Source organism: Tenrec ecaudatus, chromosome 9 (genome assembly GCF_050624435.1).
Source record: "Tenrec ecaudatus isolate mTenEca1 chromosome 9, mTenEca1.hap1, whole genome shotgun sequence".
In the NCBI taxonomy this organism is placed as follows: domain Eukaryota; kingdom Metazoa; phylum Chordata; class Mammalia; order Afrosoricida; family Tenrecidae; genus Tenrec; species Tenrec ecaudatus.
Genome location: NC_134538.1, coordinates 7,653,112 through 7,679,662, shown reverse-complemented (window position 1 = coordinate 7,679,662; position 26,551 = coordinate 7,653,112). Strand labels below are relative to the sequence as shown.

The 26,551-nt window shown below is 53.2% G+C and overlaps 1 protein-coding gene across 3 annotated transcripts in view; it reads right to left on the bottom strand.

The window, feature by feature from the left end:
- SLCO3A1 (solute carrier organic anion transporter family member 3A1) overlaps window positions 1-26,551 on the bottom strand; it is a 311,681-nt gene that overhangs the window by 79,025 nt on the left and 206,105 nt on the right. For all 3 annotated transcript variants that reach the window (XM_075557876.1, XM_075557877.1, XM_075557875.1), the window contains exons 3-4: window positions 14,163-14,261; window positions 1,151-1,414 (exon numbers count right to left, since the gene is read on the bottom strand). In XM_075557876.1, coding sequence (XP_075413991.1) covers window positions 1,151-1,414; window positions 14,163-14,261 — 363 coding nt within the window. The remainder of the gene's footprint in view (window positions 1-1,150; window positions 1,415-14,162; window positions 14,262-26,551) is intronic.

Sequence of the window (26,551 nt, the reverse complement as noted above, 5' to 3'; positions counted from 1 at the left end):
GAATGGGCGGGTGGGGGGGGTGAGTGGAGACCCAAAGCTCATCTGTAGACAACTGGATAACCCCCACAGAAGGCTTATAAGGAAGTGATGCTTTCACGAAGGTGCAGTATAGCACCGGTGAATCACACATCATTCCTCTTGTTCCTGAATACTTGCCCCCCCCATCTGCCCACCCCCACTACCATGACCCAGTTCTACCTTACAAATCTGGCTAGACTGGAGAACACACATTGGGACTGATAAGAGCTCTCGACACATGGAACTCAGGACGGATAAACCCTCAGGAACAGTATCATGATGGAAGTGGGATGATCAGGGAGGGGGGGGAGAAAGAGGGAGCCCATCACAAGGATGGATATATAGCACCCCCACCCCCCGCAGGGGACGAATACCAGAAATGTGGGTGAAGGGAGACAACAGCCAGTGTGAGATACAAAATAATAATAATATATAATTGATCGAGGATTCATGAGGGTGGAAGGGTGGGGGAGGAAGGGGAAAAAAGAGGAGCTGACACCAAGGGCTCAAGTAGAAAATGCTTTGGAAATGATGATGGCAACATTATGTACAAATCAGCTTGGTACAACCGATGTACGGAATGGTATAAGAGCTGTAAGGACCCTCACTAAAATGATTTTTTAAAGTCTTAGAACCTTGATAACCCTTTGCAGGGAACCTGAGAGATGGAACGGACTCTGTGGCAGTGGGTCTGCTTGGGTTTTAAAGGGAGACACAGGGAGGCGACTTCAGAAAGCGCTCTCTGCTGCAGTGCTCCAAGTGAGAGGAAAGAACTAAAAAGGGACCCATGGAAGGTTTAGCGACCTGCTTCCCTCTGTCGACATTGACATACTAGATGCCAGGGCCCAATGCGAACCATGGGGATGTCTCGGGGGAGAAGGTAAGCTCTCTGTATCCTTCCATAACCGGCAGTTACTTCACTTCCATTTCTATTAAGCAATGCAGGTAACTCACGTCTTGGAGTAAGTCAAGCATGTCAGGCAAAACACTCATGGATGGGCAAGGGGTCAAGGAAGGCCAACGCTGTGGCAGCTAACACCCACCCCAAGCTGCCCGAAGCCAGGCCTGATCGCCAGCCCTCCCTGCCTCCCGGCCACCCCACCCTTTCTCCAGGGGGCCAGGCCACCCGTACCTCTCAGCTGCTGGAAGCAGGAGGCAGTGCTGTCCGGCTCCAGGGGGTGCCGCAGAACCCCGTTGCTGGGCTTGGGCCTCTCGTATTCTCTTTCGGGGAGCATGGCCTGCTCGCTCTCCAGGGCAGGGTCCGAGTGTGGGGGCAGGGACTGTGGGAACCCGAACATCAACAGGGAGGAGAAGAAGAGTAAGGCACCGCAGAGCAGAAAGCCGCCCCACCAGGCTCCGATCCAGCGGGGGTCGTCTGGCGTGATGTCCAGGTTACCTACACAGAGAGAGAGGAGAGCTGAGTGGGGGGGGGGGGTGCGGAGGGGTTCAGGACTCCACTGGGCTCTGAGCCAGGGGCACAGGGAGGCAGAGGACTCTGGAAATGGACCAGTTCTGGCCTGGGAAGCTCATCATTCCAGGTCGGCCCTTCGGTTTCTCTCAAAGTCAAAAGCGAATCTTTCTCCTCCCTAATTTTCTTGTCTACCCTGTGTTGTATCAGTCTAAACAAAAACAGCCAGAAGCCAGCCATCCTGGGATGACGGGCTTAGCAGAGCTGCCAAGAAAGACGCACAAAGGCACAAGGAAACAAAACCAGATTAATTGCTCAAGAGGGGTAATTGAACAGGTGTGCTCCTCGCTCCCAGGAGAGATACTCTGGTGGATGCCCAGTCAATGCCCCTCATGGGCAGCCACCAGCAGGAGCTTAGTGGAGACTCGTGGGTAGCTCTGATGCTGAACAGGTCCAGCAGCGTTTCCAGGCCAAGCTGGAGTAGGAAGATGCCAGGCATCCTATTTCCCAAACTCAAGCAAACCACGGAGTACCCCGTGGATCACAATGGCCAGGTCCACAATCCACCCTAAGGTGGGTGCAAGCCCAGGCAGCAATTTGTTCCATTGTGCGTGTGTTTACCGTGCGTCGGGGAAAACGCCATGGCAGCTACCAACAACTCCCGCCACGACCTCTTCCCACAGCCCCCAAAGGCAACCCATCTGAGATTCCATTCAACTCCCCACTGACCGTCTTTGATCAAGGTCACAGTTCATAGCGAACGGTCCAGTCTCAAGGAGGGGAGACCAGCTGCCTGTGCTGTGCCTGGCTCTGCTCACTTCCACTGTTACCTTGGACCAGCGATTTCAACTCTCCGTGCCGCGGTTTACTGATCCGTACAACACTGGCCGTGCTAATACTTACCGTATGGCTGTCAGGAAGATTATATAAGCCATGCAAGATGCTTTTGTATCTAAGAAGGGATTTGGGGAGATATAAGAGGTCCTCAGAAGAATGCTTGGTGTGTGCTTGCTCGCTGGTATTATTCATGCCAGGGGGCCTGTATTCCTAAGTTGCTAGTGGGGAGGTGAATTCAAACCCTGTTGGGGCCTTGTGGATTGGGGCCAGCCCTCTTACCATTCCTTGCAGCTGATTCACATGCGGTTTGGTTGCCCCGCGGTTGTTTCTTTGCTTTAAAAGCAGCGAAGTCTTGGGGCCGTTAACTAGTTGGTGGAGTCCTTGCTCACCGCTCCAGCTGCCTTGCGGAGCTATGCTCCCAGCTAAGATGCCGGGGAATGTCTCTTTGAGAGGAAACCTGTGCTCGTGGAGCCCAGGAGATTCTTGGAGACACAGGCAGGGCCAAGGCCTGAGATGAGCAGTGCTTCCGGCTGGGCCAGATGGATGGACAGACGTGTGAGAAGTAAGGACCACAGACACCAGATGGTGCTCTCTCCAAAGTCCTTTGGCTTGAACTACAGAGTCAATATTTGCTAGCCATTGTCAATTCGAGGTGTGCTTTGTCCAAGACACCATGCAAAGTGTCCCTTGACATGATTCTCCACACCTCGACCAGGTGGGGCTTCAATCCCTACTTCGCAGATGAGGATACTGAGGGAAGGGCAGAACCAAGTCCAATGAGCTGACTTGTGTTCTCTAAAAACAGACAGAAGTCTTAGCCTCTATGCTTGTGAATCTGGTCCTGCTTGGTGGCTTCTCGGTATATTAACCAAGTCACACCTGAATAGGGTGGGTTCCAGACCTAATCACTTGTGAGTTACCAATGGAGCGAGGGACACAGGGAGGACACAGGCGAAAGAGGAAGGCAGGTCATGGAGACAGACGGGTCTACAAACCCAAGGATGCCACGGATTTCTGGCAAGTACTAGAAGTTGAAATCGACAGAAGGGGCCTTCCCCCCAAAACCATGTCCTCACTTCTGGCCTCCTGAGCAATAAGAACATAAATCTTGGTCTTTAAAGTCACCCACCAGTGGTGTTTCTTAGGGCAGTGCCACATAATTAAGACAGAGACCCAACAATAAACTGAACTACAATAACCAGACACTACAGTGGACCAGAATGTTTTGGGGAGTTGCCTGCTAAAGAGGCTACAATGCTCGTGTTGGAGGGCTTGGGGTTCAAGCCCCGCTCCGTATTTACTAGCTTGCCATACTCAGCATGCTACTTTCCCTCCCTTAGCCTTAGTTTCATCATTTGCCAAAGAAAGACGACATCTACCTAGAAGGGCCGTAAGGATGAAAGACTTGGAGGAAGGATGACTTGGCAGAGAACAGAGCAGGCTCTGTCTTTTTGGGGAGCCAAGCCCATCTGGCCAGCACTGGAGCGATTTCCACTCATGGGGTTGAACTCGTGTGTCAGAGGGGGATGGTGTTCCACAAGGGGTTTCATGCTGATTGTTCAGAAAACAGATCACCATACCTTTCTTCTGCGGTACCTGCGGTGGCCTCCAACCTCCCGCTTTGTTGGGCAGCAGCTGAAGGTGACAACCATTTGACCCATCTAGGGTCTCCTCCCAGGGAAGCTCAGATGCTTTGTATGCTATTGATGGGAACTTGAGCGTGTGGATCTGATCCGTCGGCATGGCCTGGGAAAGGGCTGCGGGTCTTGAGAGTGGGCAAACAAGGGCAGAGACAATGGAGGAAGAGCCCCGGCTGGGTCGCTGAGCAACAATGGGCTCCCTCCTCCCCACTGGGCTTCCTCCTTCACCTTCTGCCAAGCAAGGACTGGCAGCCAAAGGCAGTGAGTGGAGCGAGCTGGTGTATTCCTGCCCTGTTCATGGGCTCAGATGGAAGCAGATATGAGCGTGGGAAGAGCGCATGCCTGGCTGGCAGTTATTTGAGGGACCCAAACCAGCACCCCTGAGAAGTCAGAGTTCAGTGAGGAAGAGGGTGACACTGCTACCTGTGAGAGAACATCCCAGGGAGAGGGGCCTCAGGGTGTGTGTGTGTGTGTGTGTATGTGTGTGTGCGCGTGCGCGCTCATGTGTGAACATCCCAGAGAGAGGGGTGGTAGTGGTGTATGTGTGTGTGTGTGTGAGAGCGCGCGCGCATTTCAGGGAGATGGGCTACAGGGTGTGTGTGTATGTGTGTGTGTGTGTGTGTGTGTGTGAGAGAGAGAGAGAGAGAGAGAGCAAATGAGAGCGAGAGAGAGACAGAGAGAGAGCGCATCCCAGAGAGAGGGGTGGTAGTGGTGTGTGTGTGTGTGTGTGTGTGTGAGATAGATAGATAGAGAGAGGGCATTTCAGGGAGAGGGGCGGTAGTGGTGTGTGTGTGTGTGTGTGTGTGTGATAGATAGATAGAGAGAGAGGGCATTTCAGGGAGAGGGGCGGTAGTGGGGTGTGTGTGTGTGTGTGATAGAGAGAGAGAGAGGGCATTTCAGGGAGAGGGGTGGTAGTGGTGTGTGTGTGTGTGTGTGTGTGTGTGTGTGTGTGAGAGAGAGAGAGAGAGAGAGAGAGAGCTCATCCCAGAGAGAGGGGTGGTAGTGGTGTGTGTGTGTGTGTGTGTGTGTGCCTGTGTGGACATACCACCTCATTGCCTGTAGGCATTGGCATGTGTGCGGAAGCCATCGGTGGGGCAGGGAAGAGCATGCCATCGGTATGGGCCCTAAGGAGGGTGCCATCTGGATCAGGGAAGGGAGAAGGGCTCTGCATGACCAGGCGAAAACTGGGATTTGGTAGATATAAAAAAAGCTGTAGTTGACCAACAATTTTAGGAGATATTGTTCCCCCACCCCTCCTCTTCTCCATTCCAATTACCCAGAGCCTGGGGCAGGGAGAGAAGCAGCCTGCTGAGGAGAAATCCCTCCGCTTTGGAGCGGGCAGCTTAGGGAGCAGAGACTGAGTCTGAATAATCTGAGGCTCCCAGGGGGCTGTCAGTGTGGCAAAGCCAGCCTTGGATCCATCCTTCGGAGGCACTTCCTGTTTCTGGCCATCTCCACGGCCAAAGGACAATACAAACAATTGTGGTCACGCCCACTCAAAATCAGGGGATGCTCATGCATCACCGCAGGGCTGAGGGCAGTGGGGTTTCAGTGACGGACCAGCTAGACGCACACTACCAGGCCTGTCTTCCAGGCTGCTGCCTCTTGGGCAGACTCAAACATCCGACCTTCCAGCTAGCAGCCCAGCCAGTTAACAGTTCTCGCCACCAGCGACTGCCCACAGTGAACCGTATTCTTCTAGGGCATTTTGGTGGAATGGCCCAGAGTGGTCTGGCACACGCGCTCAGGTCTACAGCCAGCTCCTCCTCCTCAGGGACAAGGAGAACTGGCTCCCTGCTCTGTGCGGTCCGTGTGGTCAGAGGACCCATTCTGCCACTGAAATGGGAGCAGCGGTACTTTTGAGCTAGTGCATGATTTCCCACTCGCTTGTCCTTGCTTGGAAGTCCTCATAAGATGGGACCTGAAAGATCCCATCAGGGAACCACGTCTCCCTGGCGACCGGAACAGGTAATGCCATTCCAGCATCCGCAAGAGGAAATACTCTGTTATTAAAGTCAGCTGTTGGGCTTATTTGTTCTCTTAGCAGAACCAGATGTACCCCGATGAGCACAACTGCAGTTTCAAAGCTACTTGGCGGCGGGGGCGGGGGGGGGGGTGCAGATATGAAGGGTGGCCGCCGGCCAGAGGAGTCCAATAGCAGCCACCAGCAGGAGGCTTGCGGCTGGTTGACCTCTCATGAGGCAGCAGACGGCTGTATTTGCTTCAGCTGCACATGGCAGTCCCCCCCCCCCCTCTGCCAGACCGGCTAGTGTGTGCCTTAGGGCAGGTCTCTGTGGATGCTGTCTGCGGCCAGCTGGGCACAGGCAGGGGGTGCACGTGGATGGGGGCAGCCTTTTGGGTGAATTCCTGAAGATGTTTCATGGAAGCAAGCTGTGCGGTCATGAATGAGGCTATGGAGCCAGGCTCACCTGCGGCTTGGGTTCCTGCTCTGACGCTGACGAACTGTGTGCACGAGGTTAGCGCTTAGGCTCACAGACGACCTGATGTTTACCGTGCGCAGGCGCTGGGAGGAGTGTTTTACATCATTAACTCACAGACACCACACTCAGACTGGTAAGGGGCACTGTACCCAAGATCAGTGTAGGTGCACACGAGGTCTGATTCCACCTGAGCTCTTGCTGCTAGTTTCTATTGAGCGTATGGCAGGTTAAGTTCAAGTGCCCTGGTGGTACAGTGGTTACTCACTGGGCTGCGAGCGTGGGGTGGGCAGTTGGGAACCACCAGCCGATCCTTGGGAGAAAGACTGGGCTTTCTACTCCCATAAGCAGTTAGAGCCTTGGAGAGCCCCAGGATTGCTGGGAGTCAGCGTTGACTAGACAGCAGTGAGTGAGCATGAAGTCCATGGTCATGTGTCACTGAACAATGTTTCCTGGTCCTGCGCCAAGTCCATCCCGGAATCCATGACGGTGGCGGCCGTGGCACTTTGTCTCATGGGGGATTCCTCTCGTTTTCCATTGGTCCCCTGCCAGGCAGGATGCCCTTTCCGAGCACTGGCCTTGCCGGGACCTCAAGAGCTTCACGGCAGATCGGCCGACTTCCCGAGCACTGCGGATTGCAACATATCCTCTGAGGATTGGCCCTTCCCTCCCGTGGGAATGTGCGCAGTTAGCTGAAGGGTTTGAAGCAGAGCGTTCATAAGGGGCTGGTTCATGGCTGTTATTAATACTCTTCTTCTAATAAACGCCCCATGTTACGGCCGGCCAGCAACATGGTCAAGGGCCTCTCAAGTCCTTCTTGTCTCAGACCCTGCTGGACAGACACCTAAGGAGCAACGACGGTGACAAGGACACGCATCTCTTTCTCCTGCAGAAGATGGGCTGAGGGAGCCACATGGGGATCGAGTGTGGACCAAAGGCAGCCGCTGCTGAATTATACCCATGTCTAAGGGCAGACAGAGGAGCCCCTCAGGCAAGCTGCACCCTTCATCCCCACCCCCTTCAAACAAAACAAAACAAACTGCCCAGGAGTAGAAGCAACTTCCTACCAGCACCCAGCGGCACTAAGGCCAAGATGCCAACCAGACTTCTTCACTGGACTCTGTCTTTGATCCTGCTGCTTCCGCTGCTGCAAGACTACATGCCTGAGACAGGGCATCCCCTTTCTGCCATCTCCCTCCGCCCCAATATCTCCCAGGCCACTGGCTTTTACCAACCCCCCACCCAGCTCTGAACAAGGTTTTCAAAACCACCTGTCTGCCTGCATGCCTCCTGCCTGTCTGTGCTGAAGGCCATTTGCCCTGGGGTACTCCCTGCCATGGAGCAGATATCCATTCAGAGCGACCCTGCCGGACAGGCCAGCCCTGCCCCTGCGGGTGTCTAAGACTGTGTCTTTACGGGAGTGGAAAGCCGCCTTGTTCTGCCTGGTGGCTTCGAATTGCTAACCTTGCAGTTAGTACGGCTACACCTGGGTTGCCCTAGGTGGAAACTCCAGGGCTCTGTTTTAGTAGGGGAGGAAATGGCCGGTGAGCACCATCCTGAAAAGATTTACAACTTCCTGCCGAACATAACAGCCCAAATGCATTCACAGACCAGGACCAGTTGCAGGCAAAGGATGAGCAGCTGAAAATGGAAGACACTAGAGGTGGCTGACTCCTGATAGATTATGCACTTCTGCCCTCTAGTGGCCACGAGTCACACCAACCCTCCTGGTTGATGGGTGAGGAAGCAAATGAAGGCAGGGACCCACCAAGCCCACTCCCCCTTCCATTTCTTTAAACAGAAGGAGAAGCAGGCGACCACCTCCTTGCGGGGAGGTTGCCATCAGTAAGATGACCTGAAGGGAACGGAGCTGAGAGTCCCCCATCTGGGACATTGCCGAGGACCGAACCGTGGACAAAGTGGCTTCATCCACGAGACGGGAAGGTTTATTGGACAGAATGGGACAGGGGCAGCATTCCAGGCTGGGCACAACCTAGGCAAGGCAGGGCTTAGGGTGTGTGGAAAGTAAGCCCAGGGGGGCACGGAGAAACACTGCTGTTTTACTCACAGGAGCGAGTGTGAAGGAGAGAATGCGTGTGGGGTTGTAGCAGCCTGGTATTTGCAGAGATACAAGCCATAGAAGGAGCCTTTCTGTCTCTAAGCCTCAGCTCCTACACTGAAAAGCCGGCACAGGATTACGGCTGCGGTTCATTCTGGACCAGATACTCTGGAAGTTCTCTGACTCAAACCAGTACGGCAGGGCTGACTGCAACTCCAGGCAACCCCGTGCGTTCTAGAGTGGGACTGCTCCCTGGCTTTCCCGGACTGCAGTCTTTGCCCGGACTCGCTCCTGGGCACTGCTAGGCGTGCGGAACTGCCAACCTTCAGGCTAATAGTTGAGCGCAAACTTTTACATTATCCTGCATTCCCCTGGCAATCCCTAGGAATCTGGGTCCTGACCCAATGGTGTCACCACTGATAGGCCAGGAGGCAAACATGTGCTGTCTGCACGGATGCCCCACTGCACTGGGACCAGCCCCTCACGGAACCCCTCTTTTCTAGTGTGTCTTGTGTGCCTGTGCGCCTCAGAACTGTGGATGCTGGCTTTTCTGTATCTCTCAGAAGGTGGCAGGTGCCGCTGAGTCTGTGCTGTTGGGTCCACCCTCAGCCACCCCCTACAAATCAAGGAATGAGCAGAGCTCACTGCCCTCCCGCACAGACTCGGCACGTCAAAAGGATAAATAAAGTTGCGGTGGAATCCTCCCCCTCCCAACTTGGAATTTTGTAACATCACTAGCTTCGAGTAAATATATCCGTGGGATTAATGGAGTGAATCACAAAGTGACGTGATTGGATTTAAAGCCACGTTATTTCTTAGGGGTGAATTAGTACATTTAGCACTGCGGAGACATGATGGACCCAGGGTCCTTATTGACTCTCAGAACAGATCCACACGGAAAGGCCATGGCATGGCTTTCTCGACCTCTGGAGAGAGAGAACATGGCTTCTGTCTCTACCGAGTTATATAGACACGGAGTGTTCTCTTTTAGCGGCCACTTGAGGTCTGCAGCGCCTATGATAGACCTAATGAGCCTTGCCTGCTGGGACGGAGGCCCGTGCAATCCCTACTGACTGAGTCTGGAACGTGGCCAGGGACAAAAAGCAGACCTTCTCAGGAACCAAACCCAACAGAAGCAGTCCCTTTTGAGACAGGGGCCTTCCGTCTCAGGTGCTCTCTCACCCGCTCCTGGGCTACTCGCCCCAGAGCAGGTCACGAAGAGGAGCCCACGAGAGCCTGGAAGTGGGTCTTCTGTGATTTGTCACCTGAGTGGGTTTGGAAGAGCCCTGGGAGGATTACAGAGATGGCCCATGCCTTTATGGTAGCCTCTTCTAGGACCTGAGCCAGCTCAAACTCAGCTGCTCTGAGCCTAAAGACCCTCGGATGGGTTTGAACTGACAACCTTTGGGTGAGCAGTCCAGCACTGGACCAGTTGTACCACCCGGGGACATCCTGCATTGGGGCAATGTTTAGTAGCATCCCCCAACACACTCCTCGCCACCATCAACCCTGACTCACCGTGACCCTGTAGAGCAGAGCAGTACTGCCCTCTGAGAGTTCACGAGAGCCCGGAGCCCCCTCTTTCTCCCACCGAGCACCTGGGGAATTCGAATTGCTGACCTTGTGGCTCGCAGCCTAGGTCTGAACCCCACGTCCCTGGGGCTCCTTGTTGTGCCGCATAGAAAGCTAACATATCACACGACTCGTTTGGGTCAATGAAGCACGTGACGAAACCATGCGTCCTATTTCTGGGAAGACGCTTTAGAATCGGCGTGCAACTTGCTACAGTCTGGTGTCCCACTTGGGCCGCCGTAGCAGCAAAGGGCTGGATGAAACGTCTATCGGCTGAGATTGCCAAGAGCCTACAATAAGCCAAGTCATACCTTCCCCACGGCCACCATCCTGCGCTGTGCATGTGCTGCTGTCCTTGGGTGCCCTTGAGTCTATGCCCACCCAGAAGGAACGACTGCCCACTCTGGCACCATCCTCACAACCCATCCCTATGTTGAGCCCACTGTCACCGCCGCAGTGCCATTCCGTCTCCTTTCGGGGCTTCCTCTTTTCCACGACCCCTCTACTCTACCAACTATGATGTCCTTCCGCAGGGACGAGTCCATCCTGATAACATATTCCACGTTCATGCGACAAAGTCTTGCCGTCCTCACTTCTCAGGGGCATTCTCTCTGGACTTACTGTTCTTCTGGCCGTGCGAGGTACACTCAGGAATTTTCCGCAGCACCGTGATTCAAATGCACCCGTTCTTCTCTGGTCGTCCCGATTCGCTGTCCATCTTTCCCGTGCACAGCGGGGATTGAAAAGACCATGGCTTGGGTCCGGGGTGCCTTAGTTCTCAAAGTGATCTCTTTGTTTGGAAACCCTTGACAGAGTTCTTTGAAGTAGATTTGCTCACTGCAATAGGTCCTTTGATTTATGAACTCTTGTCCTATTAATGTTGACTGCGGATCCAAGTAACTTGAAATCCTCGACATTTCATCTTTCTTCCGTTTATCATGAGGCTGTGTGTTGGTCCAGTTGTAGGGATTTGGGTTTCTATACATTGAGTTGTAATTTATGCTGGAAGCTCAAGTCTTTGATCTTCCTCAGTTAAGTGCTTCCTGTCCTCCTGGCTTTCCATAAGCAACGTGGGGTCATCCGCTTATTACAGGTTGTTAAGGAGCCTCCTTCCAACTCCGGTGTAGTCCAGCTCCTCAGAATGCTTCCCTAGCACACAAACTGGAAAAGTATGGTGATTCACACTGATTTTAAACTGGACAGAACTCCCTTGCTTGGATGGAATGATGTTCCCTTGGATAGATACACTGCACGTGAGCACAGGGAAGCGCTTTGGAATTCTCATTCTCCACAGTGTTAACCAGAGTCTGTCATCATCCACGGACTCAAGTGCTTTAGCCTAATCCAAACGCAAGTACACCCCATCCTGGTGTTCTCTCCTTCCAGGTCAGAGCCACACTGAATTTGGCAACCATATCCCCTAGCTACACCACTTCGTCCAAGTTTGGTTAGGCAGGTTGTGCGGCAAAATTGAAAAAAAAATTGAAAATGAATTTCTGGTGTATAAAACTACTTAGAATTGGGGGCAGTTTTTACTATAACATAATAAAAACCCATCCTGACCGGTGCACTACTGAATCACAGAGTTATGAATTGGGGAGCCCCAGCTCAATCTGAGGAATATATTCGTTCTTTCTGCTAAGAGACCAGATGTTTTATCTAAAATTACTAAGGCCACCACAGCAGTCTCTTCTAGAAAGGAATTACCAAAATGAGGGGACTTTGAAAAAACGCTGTGGCAAAATGAAATTGGTAGAAACTGGAATTTTTCTATGAACTTTTCGTGGGCCTCTGTCTCCTGTCCCATCTGCATTCCTGTGCTTCCAGACAACAGGCTCTGATGGATCGCTTAGGAAACAGGGTCTTCACACAGTGAGTGTGTGCATGTGGAAGGCCTTTCTACCTCTACCCTCTCCTTCAAGTCCTACCATAGCTCTAGCTTCCTAGAGTCTCTGGGTAGATCTGAACTGTAGAGTAAGTGTTGTTATCTTTAATTTCCCAAGATAAATATGTCACTCGGGCAAAAATCAACTCTACAAATCCAAGTAGGTACGGGCAGAACTCAAACGTGAACCCAGGTGCTGTGAAGGAGGACCGACAGTCTTGCCTTCTAATCCCAGTTGTCCAGATTAACAGTGCAACTTAAGCTCGGCTACAATGAATTTGATTAGTTAAGGCAGGCATCCTCAAACTACGGACCGCGGGCCACATGTGGCCCACCGAGGACATTTATCCGGCCAGCCAGGTGTTTTTGCCTCATTTGTTTTTTACTTCAAAATAAGATATGTGCAGTGTGCATAGGAATTTGTTTATGGTTTTGTTTTGTTTTTTTTTTAACTATAGTCCGGCGCTCCAGCAGGACTGAGGGACTGGCCTCCTGTTTTAAAAGTTTGAGGACCCCTGAGTTGAGTTAAGACCTCAGACAGCCCAGCTGGATAGCAGCATCCCCCAAATATAGAATCTGGGGTCTTATAGGCTGGAAGATAAACAAGGGGCCATCTAACTGAGAAATATCAAAGCCCACATGGAAGAAGCACACCATCCTGTGAGATGACAAGGCATCAAAGGGATCAGGTATCAGGCATCAAAGACAAAAAAAAAAAATCATAGCATTGTGAATGAGGGGGAGTACAGAGTGGGGACCCTGGGCCCATCTGGGGGAAACTGGACATTCCCTTGCAGAAGGGCTGTGGGGGGAGGTGACGAGCCAATCAGGGTGCAGTGTAGCAATGATGAAATATGCAATTTTCCTCTAGTTCTTGAATGCTTCCTTCCCGCCACTATCATGATCCAAATTCTACCTTACATAACCAGCTGGACCAGAGGATGTTCACTGGCACAAATAGGAACTGGAAATACAGGGAATCCAGGGCAGATGAACTCCTCAGGAGCAGTGGAGAGAGTGGCAATATTGGGAGGGTAGAGGGGAAGGTAAGGGAGAAAGGGGGAACAGATTACAAGGTTTACATACACCCTCCTCCCCAGGGGACAGACAATGGAGAAGTGGGTGAGGGAGACGTTGGATGGCGTGAGATATGACAAAATAATAATAATTTATAAATTATCAAGGGTTCAGTGGGGAAGGGGGAATGGGGAGGGAGGGGGAAAATGCGGAGCGGATGCCAAGGGCTCAAGTAGAAAGCAGGTGTTTAGAGAATGATGATGGCAACATATGTACGAATGTGCTGGACACAATTGATATATGTATGGATTGTGATAAGAGTTGTATGAGCCCCTAATAAAATGATTTAAAAAAACTAAAAAAAAAAAAAAACAGCAAATGCACAGCATGGCAGGTATGTGTGCGTCTGGGCTGATGAGTCGCAAGTCCACCAAGAGGCCTTATTTAAGGGGAATGAGTGATTTTAGGTGAATGGTCTCGAGAGATCTGGTAAAGTTTCAGCTTAGAAACAACCACAGTTTTGGGGCGTGGAGCGTGAAGAGGGCTATAACTATGCAGGTGGCTGGTTTCTCAAAGCTTGGTGATGAGCGAAAGATCAGGGAGGTGGTCTGTGTGGTGACAGGGATTCATTCAGAGATGTGTAATTAAGCTAGGGATGTCGACATGACGTTCTAATTAGGCTCTGGATAAGGCGAGCTTGCTATGAAGATGTTAGGGAATTCCAGGTGTGCAGTTATAAGAACTTAGGACCCCTGGTGGTGCAGTGATTACCCTCAGGGCTGCTCACTGAATGGTCAGCAGTTTGAAACCACTAGCCACTCATTGGGACAAGGAAGGGGCTTTCTATTCCTGTGATTCGTTCCAGTCAAGAACTCATGGAGACAGTTCTACCCTGTCCTGCGGGGCCAATATGCCTGTGTCGGCATCAACCTTTTATCAGTGAGTTTAGCTTTTGAGTTATATGAACTACAAGGGTGAACCTTGCCGCTCTCTCAGTCGGAACGTTCTAGCACAGTGGCTCTCAACCTTCCTAAGGCCGCGACCCTTTCATACAGTTCCTCATGTGGCGGTGAGCCCCAACCTTAAAATTACTTTCCTTGCTACTTCATCACTGTCATTTTGCGACTGTTATGAATCGGGTGGCCCCTGTGAAAGGGTCGTCTGATCCCCAAAGGGGTCGTGACCCAGAGGTTGAGAACCGGTGCTCTGGAACCGATGGGCCAAAGCCTCCTTTAAGCCAGGAGGAAATGCTTGCTGTGAAGGTAGAACGTTCAGATGTCATCCTTACTTGTGTCAATGAAGACAGCATCCACATAGATCTTGGTGCAGAAAGAGCCCAGGATAAACCCGCAGGCTGGTCCAAATACCAGCATGGTGAACAGGATTCCTGAAAGGAGAAGATGAAACCACGATCAGATCCAACACAACGCAAATGCCGCTGAAAGAGCAGACTCCTCCAAGGTCAAGGAGACGAACTTACACCGAGCAGCGGACGCCGGAGCTCCAGGTACCAGGTACCAGAGCTTATCTGCCACTCCTCAGAGAGGTGGCAGCTGGGAAAGTGTCCCGGAGGAATTCTGTTTCTGCCCCTACAAAGCACTTGCTCATTTGTTGAGAGCAGCAGGGCTGTCTAATGAGAACTTGATTGGGGTACCTCACCCCACCTACCCACCCACAGCCCCGTGCCAGCCCTTTCAGACTTCCTTTTTGTTTCCCAAACTCAAAGAACATTTGAAAAGAAACATGATCTGAGTCCCCTGAGGAAGCCCAGACTGCCGACTGGAAGGGAGGTAGATCGGGGTGCAGAATCCTTCAGGGTGTGTCAGAGAGATGCACCCCCCAGGGTCAGAAACCTGTACACCTGGAAGGGAGGGACGTCAAGTGACAGCATCATATTTGGATGCCTTTGCTCCACAATGGTTGCTGTGATCTTGTGACCCCACCTCTGGACCCCCCCCCTCCCAGCCGCCCCGCACCCCCAGGGCCCTACAGACTCTGAGTGGGATCATGTGGAGCAGGTGTGGACCCGAAGCTGGCCTCCACACTGCATGTTAACAGACGTGTGTGGATACACCCACATTTCTAATGACATATCTATTTTGTTCTAAACGTATTTTCTGGGGGGGGGGGGCTTACACGCTTTTCTTGTTCTGTGAGAAAGCAGAGGCAATTGGTCTTCAAAGCTCTTTGGGCAGCCCTAGGTCCTAAATATTTTGAAAAGGGTATTTGGTCATTTTGATTTCATGTCTTGGCTTCTTGACGCCCACTGAACTAATGGTTAGCTACGATTTCTCAGGACACCATGCATACTCCAGATTCCTGCGGGGAGAGCAATCCCAGCAACCAATTATTTTTCAAATGTACTCAAACGAGCACGCACTTTAATGAATGGCAAAGCCGATGCCAAGGGATATTTTGAGAAGATTTAATTAGACGTGTGTTCATTCCCCGGCCTCCGTCTCTGGAGCCGCTAGGTGGCTTGGAGTCCAGTTTCACGTGACAGCGTGGAAGTGCCTCGCCAGGTCCTACATCGCCATCCTTCAGACGCAGATGCCCAGAGCTTTTGCCCGTGGAGCCTCCAATGTGGGGTAAGGGGCCAGCCACCACCCCTCCCCCACCACTAATCACAGGTTCAATAGGCGCAATTATATGGTTGAACTATATATATATATATATAAAGTCACAGAGAACATGAGAGATAGAAGAGAGATAGAAATAATGGAGTCAGACACATTTCATGGTAGCATGCTCACCTCAGCCTCACTTGGTGGTCCACGTGGAGAGAGGGGGCGGGGAAGGAGGACAAGGGGAAAGGGAACAGGGGAGTGAGGGTGGGAGAGGAGAGGGGGAACTGAGGAAAGGCCAAGGGTGGAGCCAGAGAGAGCTCTTTATAGCTAACCCAGGCCTATATACCTTTGGGGGGTTGTGCAAGCCCCCTAGTTACAGGTAAAGACACGTCACAGGAAGGGGTTGTACTATAGGTTATACAGCAACGAGAGGGGGACAATATAGGGATATACACACAATAGGAAGAGGAGGGATTGGGGATATGCATGTGACAAGATGGGCGGATCCTAGATTCAGGATGGCAGCCTAAAAGCGAACAGCAACACAACACGACTATCACAAGAAAAGTCTTCCACGACATTGGGCAGAGAAAGATTTCTTAAGTCGGTTTCTGGAAAAAGCACTAAGAAGATGGATACGTTGGTTTGCATTTAAAATGATGAACGTCTATTCATCCCAAGACTCTCTATGAAAATGAAAACAAGTGGCACGGATCGTTTTACAGCACACACACAAGAATCAGAGGGCTCCTGTCTGAAATGTGGAGAAATGAATGAGAAAAAGACGAAACCCAGGTGAACAGTGGGCAGACACCTTAACAGGCACGCTGGAAACGAGGAAATCCAAAGGAACATTAAGATGGGACAAGAGACTCGTTCTCATTAGAATCCAGGGACAGGCACACTTGAATGCTAACAACCGCCTTGGTGCTGTCGGCGGACTTGGACGTACCAAGTGCTGGTGAGGCAACGGGCAACCTGACACGCCTGCCCATGCTGGTGGGAGTGAACCTGGTGCCACCACTCTGGATACAGGTGGGCAGCATCTGCAGAGACCCACGGCTGTTATAACACAGCCAGTTGGGCACCTAGGAAAACAGGTCCCAGGCACATGAATGGGGCCCCAGGATCACTGCTTCAGAGGTGCATCTTCACAAAGTGTTAGCTGCTATTTATTCTTCTCCCTGGTGTTTCCAAGGGCAGAGCCTTCTTTTCCTGCTAAATAAATGAGATTTATTTTCTATTGCTGAGATAATGGATGTTCACTTTATTTGGAAAGTACCAAACTGCATAAAGGTGTAAAATCTTTCTCATTTTTCTTGTTAGTCACTGGTACGACATCGGTGTTTATGCCTTTTTTTCTTTGATGAGATCAGGAAGGTCAGTTTAGAGCAAAACCTTTGTTCTCTTCATTAAAAAAAATAAATCATTTTATTGGGGCGCATACAAGTCTTATCACAATCCATACATACATCAATTGAGTAAAGCACCCTTATACATTCGTTGCCCTCGTCATTCTCAAAATTCGCCTTCCACTTGGGTTCCTGGAATCAGCTCGTTTTCCTTTTTTTCCCTCCCCTTCCCTCTCTGCTCCCCGCTCCCCCCTGAACCCTTAATAGTTTATAAATTATTATTTTATCTTATCTTACATTGCCCAGCGTCTCCCCTCACCCACCTTCCTGTTGCCCACCCCCCAGAGAGGAGGTTACAAGTAGATCCCCCAGATCAGTTCCCCCTTTCTACACCCCCTTCCCTCCAGGTGTTGCCACTCCCACCGCTGGTCCTGAGGGGTTCGTCTGTCCTAGATTCCCTGTGTTTCCAGATCCCTACTGCACCGCTGTGCATCCTCTGGTCTAACCCGATCCGTAAGGCAGAATTGGGGTCATGATTCTTGGGGGAGTCAGGGGGAGGAAGCGTTCAGGAACGAGAGGAAGGTTTTGAGTTTCCTTGTATTCTCTTCATGTTAAAAGAAACCAGCGCTTGCTCCTCGGAGAGCGATCCAAGAGGGATGGAGGGAGGCGTAGAGAGACAGAACAGCACAGATGGAGGAGCTGGTGGAAGGGGTTCTCTACTTATTCGCTGTGTAACCTTGGGGCAGTTACTAAGCTTCTCTGGGCCTCTGCATTTCTGTCTGAGAGTGGAGATAATAACAGGACCCACTTTATAGGACTTTTGGAGGGTTCAACTACTATGTCCAGATACCAAGGACTGCACACACAGTACTTACTGGCTTGTAGTAGAAACCCATTAAGTTTTACCTGTTACAGTGACAAATAGAGTGACACAAAGCACCACTCCTCAGCACCTGGAGAGAAATCCCGCTATCCATTTAGATTTCCCTCCAGGCTATTTCTACACACATGATCTATTTTTCAGAGCCTTTTTATTTTTTTAAAAAAGGACCCCACACAGCTCTCCTAAGGACAGAAAGCCTGGGAACAGACGATAAGCTTTTCTAAAAAATACATCGCTTAAAATCATGGACTCATCTGTGGCAATAGAATTCAAGGCGCCAAAGGGACATGGGGTTGCTTGGCTGTCCTACAATTCAGGACACTGAGGATTCACGCCTACCTGGCCCAGTCCCCACACTCTCCCTCCCGGATCCGCTCCATCCTGGGAAGAGAGGCACTGGAGGACGACATGGTCTCCAGAGAGCGGTGACCGAGCCAAGGAGCCTGCACGGCGAAATGAAAGATCACACAGGGAATCTGTGAAATTCCCTGGAGGAGGCCTGAAGTCGACTTGCTTCCACTGGGAGGAAACTTTCTCCTGCTCTATCTCAGCGGGCTGTCACGGGAACGCTTGGACCACTTTCCAAGCAAAGTGGTGTAGCTAAGAATTTGTGTTCGTCTGCTTATCAAAGTAAGGCATTCCAAAAAGGGATGTAAACCCCGTTGTCCCACCTGACTGAGGAGGTCCCTTGCTTCACCCCTTTCCCTATCCTTTCTGCACGACTTGAGATTCACAGAAGGTACCTCGCGGTCCTGGGTGGATGACGACTCGGAGAAGTGCATCAATCGTTTGGTGGATGAAACAACAGTGATTCGGAGAGGTTTATCAATTGTACTGAAACCACATAGCCTTTGCCTGCTGGAGGTCGAGGGGGACCTCCTGGGCCCATAGGACAAATGGACATCAAGGTCTGGGTTTAACCCACGTCATGCCTAGGTAGGAATCCCGTGAAACCAAGAACAAACACAACACAGGTGTCAATGGATCAATTCCAACTCCTGGGCCCCCCGCGTGCTCCAGAGCGACACTCTGGTGGGCTTTCAAGGCTTGTGACCCCTTTGCCGGAGCTCATTACTTTTTCCTGGTATCCCTGGGTGGATTCGAATCCTTCACTTTGGGGTTAGCTGTTTGCACCACTCAGGGACTACTGGGATCTTGGTCACCCTTGTCAATTTCTGGGTGACTCGTTTCCCAACTCTGAATGTGGAAATAATGCTACCTGGCTTGAGGAACAAGGACCCCTCGTGGTGTCGTTGTTTACGTATTGGGCGGTGTAAGCGCCAGGTCAGTGGTTCCAACCCACCAGCAGCTCTGTGATAGAAAGATACGGCGATCTGCTGTAAACCTCGACAGCCTCCGTACCCCAAGGGGGCAGTTCTGCTCTGCCCCACAGGGTCATGAGAGGCCGGGACTCATTCAAAGGCAGTGAGAATTAGTGAGCATGACCTTCAGCAGCAGTGATCATTCCATATAACGGACACACACAAAGTGTCTAGTGCACGGAGCAGCCTAGCTACGTCTTAGAAAGATCTTGGTGCCTCGGGGATGATGCGCTCAGGCGTTCAGGAGGGAGGCTTGCACGGCCTGCCTCTCCTGGGCACCGGTCTGTGGATTTAGTGATTTTGACCCTGGTGAAGAGTGGACGGAAGCACCGGCTGATGAGGCATCTCGCCACTAGAGGGCAGGGCCGGCCTGGAAATAAGGAGTCCCGCTTGGTGGCAACACCTCCTCCTCCACTTCAGCAGCAGACACCCTCCCTCCGTCAGCTTTTCTGCTTGCCCTCAATTCATACAAATGCATGCTTCCTGCTTGAACTCCGCAGGCTGGAAGTTCTCCCGTAAGGAGGGACATTCTGCATCGTACATGCATGAATAAACCATTGTCCATAAACAGCGCGGAGCCTGCAAAACAGACGATGCATATTTATCCGGTGCCCACTGCCCATGGCCTTTGACACAAACGACCTTGGGCAGGGTTGAGGAGGAGACGAGGAGAAAGGGAAGGCAAGGGCAGAGCCCTGATGGAGCACAGGACACGTGGCAGGCACCACACGATGGCTCTCTCCTTGACACGGATGTCATGCGTGAAGCTCTGTGGTCCCATAGCAAAGTTAGCTACGAAGAAAATGAGACAGAACCCAAATGGGATGTTGCTTTGGCCTCTTCCCACATGCCCTGTGCCACCTGTCAGGCCAAGCGGACCATTAGTTCTCCACCTGGCCGGTACGTTAGACTCCGGAGGACTGGGGACACATTAAGGCCCCGGCTTCCCTGCTTTTCTGGTGCAGCTGGGCTGGGCTGCGGGCGGGGAGCTGGGCCTTCCAGGTGATTCCAGGACCAGCCACGATGGAGAACCCCAGGCTAGAGAGAGCCTCTGTCCTCACTGACCTCGGCTGAGCTTGCTTTCTGGGTAAAACCTGATAGCCCCTTTTCCAGCATGGACTTGAGCTTGGAACTGAAAATGTATGTGGACACATGGGGGAGAGGGGAGGATGGGGATGTTACATGTATTGGCCCCACACGGCAGAGGGACAGCTGGCCACTGCGAGTGGCCAGACTGAGGTCTCCAGCACGGCCGGCCATGTATTCTCTCTGCATGCAGCCAGCCAAAGCAGTGCCATCTGCCGCCAGGAACATAGCACCACAGAGCAGGGCTCACCTGGCGCGCAGAGTGGCTCTGGTGCCAGGCAGTCTCGGGTTCTGGCCATGCTGGTCCTCAACCCAGAATCTCCATCTCCCATCCGAAGTTGCCTTGCCGACCACCTCCCTCCTGCAGGGGCCTCCCTAGACCCTCTCTCCCTGAGCGGTCAGCCCTTCCTGGCCTTAGCCTTTTAAAACAGCATCTTCATGGTCAGCTTGCATGTACCCAGGAGGAGCCGTGCATTTGGCATGCCACAGATGAAGGGCAGGTGAGGGAGAGTCTGGTGAACAACTTCTGAAAATCTGGCAACAAGGACCCTATGGATCGCAGCGGTCCGATTCAAGACTGACCACAGAGACAGAGGAGCATGTGGTGGACCTGGTTCCTCTGTGGGGGGTGGCGGGGGGCCATCAAGAACAATGCCTTCAGAGTCTGAGAAGGAAGAAACCCTGTCTCAACCATATATATCTCCCTCCTTCCCACAGGGGAAGACAAGCAGCCCTACCTGTAGTAAGGATGAATTTGCCTGCTTACCACCCAGAGCCGGGAGAGCAATACATAGAACGGGCCATCGAATCGGCACTATTCTGAAGTTCGGATGCTTGGGAGAACATGCACACTGCACGGCCCACTGCCCCCCTTGTTTCCTGGAGAGCGCACATCCTATTTCCCAGCCCCGAAGTCTCTTCTTAGAACCCCAGCCTGGATGATTGTCCAGATCTCAGTGGGTGCGGTTTCATGGTTTCCTCCTGACCTCCCAGAGGTCTACAGCAGGGGGCACTAAAGAGACGCGGGGCCTGAGTGACAGGCTGGGTTCAAGTGACTCATCGTCTCTCTTTCAGCCTCACCAGCTTCATCTGTAAAACGGGGCAGCAAGGTAGCCCTGCTTACCTCTGAGCCTGGTGGGAGGCTCATGCCTGCCAGTGCAGGAGAGAAGGAAGCATGTGTAATGTAAGATACACGGAGGCAAGCAAGCTGGGGAATTCCCTGAATCCCGAGCTAGCAGGCCAGACTAGGCAAGGTGGCGCAGGCTAGGTGAGTGCTATTCTCTGGCCCTGGGGGCAGACCCGGGGCCTGCAAGGCCCCTCTGCCCTCGTGGGGACTTATCTTCCTCACTATCTCTGGCCCCCTGTGCCCAGCAGATGGCAGGTTGTCAGAAAGTGACTCGGTTGTTTGTTGTACAGAAGATGAAACAAAATATAAGGGAATTGCTGTCTAATGGATGGACTCATGCCCCCCCCCCCCCACCCTGTGTGGGTCCCAGTAGATTTCTGCTCCGTGGTCTTTTTTGGTGACAGATTTTTCCAGAAGTCAAGTGCCAGGACTGTCTCCCGAGGCAGCTCTGGGGTGACTCTGGCCACCATCTTTTGGTGGGGAGCATTCGCTGCTTGCCCACACAGGGGCTCTGTTTGCACGCAGGGCTGTGTGGACGGGTGTGCGCTGGAGTGTGTGTGGCCGAGCAGCTACAGAAAGGAGACTGGCGCTCATGCCACAGGGCCACGTGGGGCTTTGAAGCCGGTGACACAGCTGAGGATGATGGCAGCGGTGCTGGTGATGGCGCTGACACCAGTCGACCAGGGGAGGGTGGAAACTGGCCCTGTCCATTCCCTGTTCCACCTGGTCATCACCAAGGAGCCCTGGTGGGACAGTAGCTAAGCCCTCACTGCTCACTGAAAGGCTCACAGCTCAAGGCCACCCGTAGCTCTGTGGGTGAAGCGCCCTGGTGCTCTGGTCCCATCCTGGGCACCTGTCCCCAGGCTCGTTCTGCAGTCCTGTGGGGCACTCAGAAATTCAGTAACCTGCCCAGGGATGGCTGTATGGGAAGTGGGCAGCTCAGACCTGGGATTTGAGGCAAGCAAAGAAGGGGGTGGGGGCAGGGAGGTGGGAGCGGGTGGGATGTGGAGGTGGTCTTACAAGTGAGAGACAACAGGTCTGTGGCGTTGGCCCACTGCATCTGGTGGTGGAGATGCCCACAGAAGCCGTGCAGTGGAAGGGACATGTGGGCAGGATGGGACATCTGGATAGTCAGTGACCTGTAACAGAGGCCCTTTAGAAGCAGGGGGGGAGGGGGGATGTGAACATGGTGAGGCAGAGCGTGCTCTGCTTTCAGGGTGTCAGTGGACCGGCTCCCCCTGGCCCTGGGCTACCCTTTCTCTCCTCTGAGGCCCGGGGCACGTCTTCCAAGTTCTTCAGAAGCCTAATGAGCGTCGTTGGCTGTTGAGGGGAGACTCCCGCTGGGGCGAGCTACCAAGGAGGTCACCCATGGGCTTGGGAACCACAGGGAGAGCAGGACCAGGTGCAGAGGTCAAACCCAGGAGGCGGCGATCCCACGGGTCAGCTATTCTTGTCTTTCCCGTTCCCTTTACTCAGGGGAGGAGATGGTCTGTGTCCTGGCTGCTGGAAAGCAGAAAGCCTACTGCTGCTTCTGCCTCGCCACTTACACACCCGATTTGTATTTGAACCCACCGGGTCAGGAGTGGATGCCAACAGACAAGCTCATTGTCGTTGAGTCGATTCCTGCTCATGGCAACCCTCCAGGATGGGGAGAGCTGACCTGTGGACTTCTAAGACTGACACCCTCGGCAGGAGTGAAAAGAGGGGCTGGTGGTTTTCAACTCCCAACCTCTTCCGACAGCAGCCCCTTTCATGCCCTGCTGCGGCATAGGGGGGACCATGAGCCCCAGGGTCCTCAGGGGCTGCTCTTCAGAAGTAGCTCACCAGGCCTCTCTTCTGACGCGCCTCACTCACAGCAGGTGGGGGAACTCTGGGCCTTAGTTGACCATGCTCAGCCAAGCTGTTGGGCATGGGAACTGGAGGGGCAGGCCTAGGTCTCATCACCCGAAGGAGCCAGACACCTTCTCAGGTGGGGCAAGCTTTGTGCTTTCAGGGCCTAAGGAAGAACCATCCCTCCCAGAGAACCGCTGCCCCACCTGGAGAAGGTGGGGAGAGGGGGCAAGAGGCTCTGGGCATTCTGTGGTCATTAGGGAAGGGCAGAGGCCCTCGCTGTACCTGTCAGGAAAGTACGTGTCCCCAAATGACCCTCCTTCATGATTCTAATAGGCCACCCCCAACCACAGCGCCTCCAACTTCCGGGCAGGGTAAGTCCCCTCAGTGCTTGAAGATGACTCTGTTGTGACCTGCGGGGTTTTCGGTGGCCAGGAGCCCTGCTGGTGTCAGGAGTGACCCGTTAGGCTGCTAATTGCAGTCAGCAGTGTGAGTCAACCCATCACTCCATGGGCGAAAGATGGGGCATCCTGCTCGGGCTCAGAAACCCAATGGGGCAGTTCTACGCCCTCCCACAGGCTCGCCACAATTCAGCATGGCCTCGATGGGGTGGGTGGGAGTTTCACAGGCAGATGGACAGCCCTCTCTTCCTCGGTCACCTGAGTCAGAAAGCGGCACTCTTCGGCGTCACAGCACCGGGCAAGCCTCCTGCACAGACCGCTGGTGGCAGCGCACTCGGTCGGGTGGTGGCCCTCGATCTTCCTAAACCTTTCGACACAGCCTCCTCTCTCCATGCCTCAAACATGGAATCCAACCCTGTGCCTCACATTGCCATCACGAGGGACAGGGCCGCCACAGGAGTTTGCAGGACCATCCACGGTGCTGGCGCAGGCTCAGGGGCAGCACACCTACCGAGTAGACACTCTGGAGGGAGCACCTGGCTCAGGTCCCAGTACTGACTGCAAGCACAGAGCCAGAACCTGACACGGAGGCTGGGAGCAGTGAGCAAGAGGTCCCTGAGCGCTGTCTACTGGTCTCTCATGGGTTTGGCCCCCCTGGCCCAGAGCAGGAGGCCCAGGGATGAGCAGACACTGTGAGCTATCTATATGATGGGGCTGGACGCCCGCTGCAGGACCCCTGACGCCACTGGTACCTGAAACCTGTGCTAGGACCCAGAAGCACCTCTGATGAGAGGTCAGGCTGGTGAGGCGATTGCAGAGGTTGTCCCCACAGGCTGGGCATCAGGATGTCCCAGCAGGGACCAGTAACTGCAGAGAGGCGGCCAGGCAGCTGGGCTTGATGGATGGCTGTGTTCTCACCCCAGACCTCTCCCTCCTCCCTCCAGCAGGCTCTGCACCCTGGGGCCTTTGCATGAAGAACTTTGGGAAACAGGAGGTGTTAATGAAATTCAAATCTCATCCTGATTTGTCACCTGGGGGAGTTGGGGGTGGGGTGGCAGAGGCCTGCTGCTTGCTGACCCAGCAGTCCACTGATTTCCAAGCCTGACTAAAACTCGAGAACGGAAGATGAGAAACATGGGATCTAGGCGTCTGGGGTCAAGTCTGTCCCAAGTGAACAATTTTCCCACGAAGCAGCCTGGTTGGACCCCTTCATTTCCGTCCTGGTCTTCTGATAAGGTCAGCAGGCGGATGACATCGGAGGGCAGTCGCGCATGTGGGAAATGACAGGTGGGGGCTGGACAAAGACCCTCGCTCAGGGAGCAGGCGGGGAGGCAGCTGGCTGAGACAGGTGTGACTGCCGAGGAGCGAGGTGACTCGGGCTGTACCAGGGGCTCCCTCACCCACATTCCGTAGGTGCGGGTGAGGCCCGCTGTGTCACCTTTGGGAGGGAAGCGAAAGAGACTGATGGGTGCTGAGAACACAGGCTGGGCCCATGGACACAGACTACCAGGAAGGGACACAGCAGGCGTTCCTATCAGCAAACCTCCATGGCTGACAGGACAGCAGGCCCAGGGGGGTGGCTGCAATAGAGGCAGCTGTCAGCGGGGCAGTTCCCACAGGGTCAGGCCCCGGCGTGGCCAGTCCCATGTGCCACGTGCAGTCCTGGAAGCGCACCTGGGAGAGTGAAGGATCTAGCAGCCATGCAATGAGCTGACTTAAGGATTGGGAGAGAAAGCTTCGCCATCAAGAGAAGAATGGGTGGGAGGCGGGAGTTGGGATCAACTGGATGGCAAGGAGTTTGTTTCTTGTTGTTGTTGTCATTGTTTTAAAGGACTCCCATCTCTGACTCACGGGAGGACAAGATGCCAAGTACGTGCAGTCCATCCCAGAGGACAGTTCCAGGTGCAGGAGGCGGTGGTGGCAAGGAGAATGTAGTGCAGGCGGGCAGGCTGGCTTAGGAAGCTAAGAGCTCCTGGGCACCGGAGGTAGTCAAGCGAAGGGTGAGCTGCCATGTGTCAGGGGCGAAGGAACAGGCCTTCCAGCAGGAAAACTGGAGACCCCAATTCCCAGAGTCTGACATTTTCATTCAGCAGTTTCTGGACCAACCAAGCAGACAGTAGATTGGGGTGTTCCCCCCCCCCACCCCCACTGATGGTTCTACAGCCACAATCTTCTGCAGCATCTTCCAAAAGGGCACAGGGGTTGAAACTCTGTGCACACCGCTCCCACAAAAGCTGTGGCATCGGGCCACCCTCTCCCTGTGCCTCATCCTGGAAGACAGCTTCCCTATAAACACGCCTGCAGGCGCCAAGTCTCTCTGGAGAAATCTGAGACAGGATTCCAACTCATAGGGTGGTGAATGGGCTGAGTAACTCCTCCTTTTACAAACACAACAGGACAGACGAATCAGACAGACAGAGGGAAGGGGAGCAGGCCTTGGAAGAACAAAGCTGGAGAACCCATCCTGGGAGTCAGCGTAAACTCACTAAGCTTTGCTCCAGGTGTGCTTGGGGATGGGGAAGAAGCAGGTGACGGCTGTGCGGGCGAGAAAGCAGGGCCGCTTCCGGCTGCCAGCTTGCTTTGGGGCTCACAGGTTCACACTTGGCAGCTCGGGGCAGGGAGCTTGCATCTCTCCTGCTACTGGCCCCTGGTGTTCACAAGGGGCAGGAATGGCCCGGTCTGTTACGTGGCATCTTGTGTTGGAAAGGCTCGTTTCTCTAGAGCAGGCATCCTCAATCTATGGCCCGCGGGCCACATGAGGCCCGCTGAGGGCAGTTATCCGGCCTGCCGGGTGTTTTTGCCCTGTTTGTGTTTTTACTTTAAAATGAGATATGTGTAGTGTACATAGGAATTTGTTCATAGTTTCTTTTTAAAACTATAGTTCAACCCTCCAACAGGTCTGAGGGACAGTGAACTGGCCCCCTGTTTAAAAAGTTTGAGGACCCCTGCCCTAAAGCAATGCTGCGATTTTGCCTATTGACTGGGGAGATGTTTGTTTGTCCCAATGAGGGCTGGGGTGCTACTGGAAACTAATGGGTTCAGGGCAGGGGTGCTGATCAACACCCTCTGAAGAACAGAAGGGCCCCCACTACAGAGGTGTCTGATCCCAA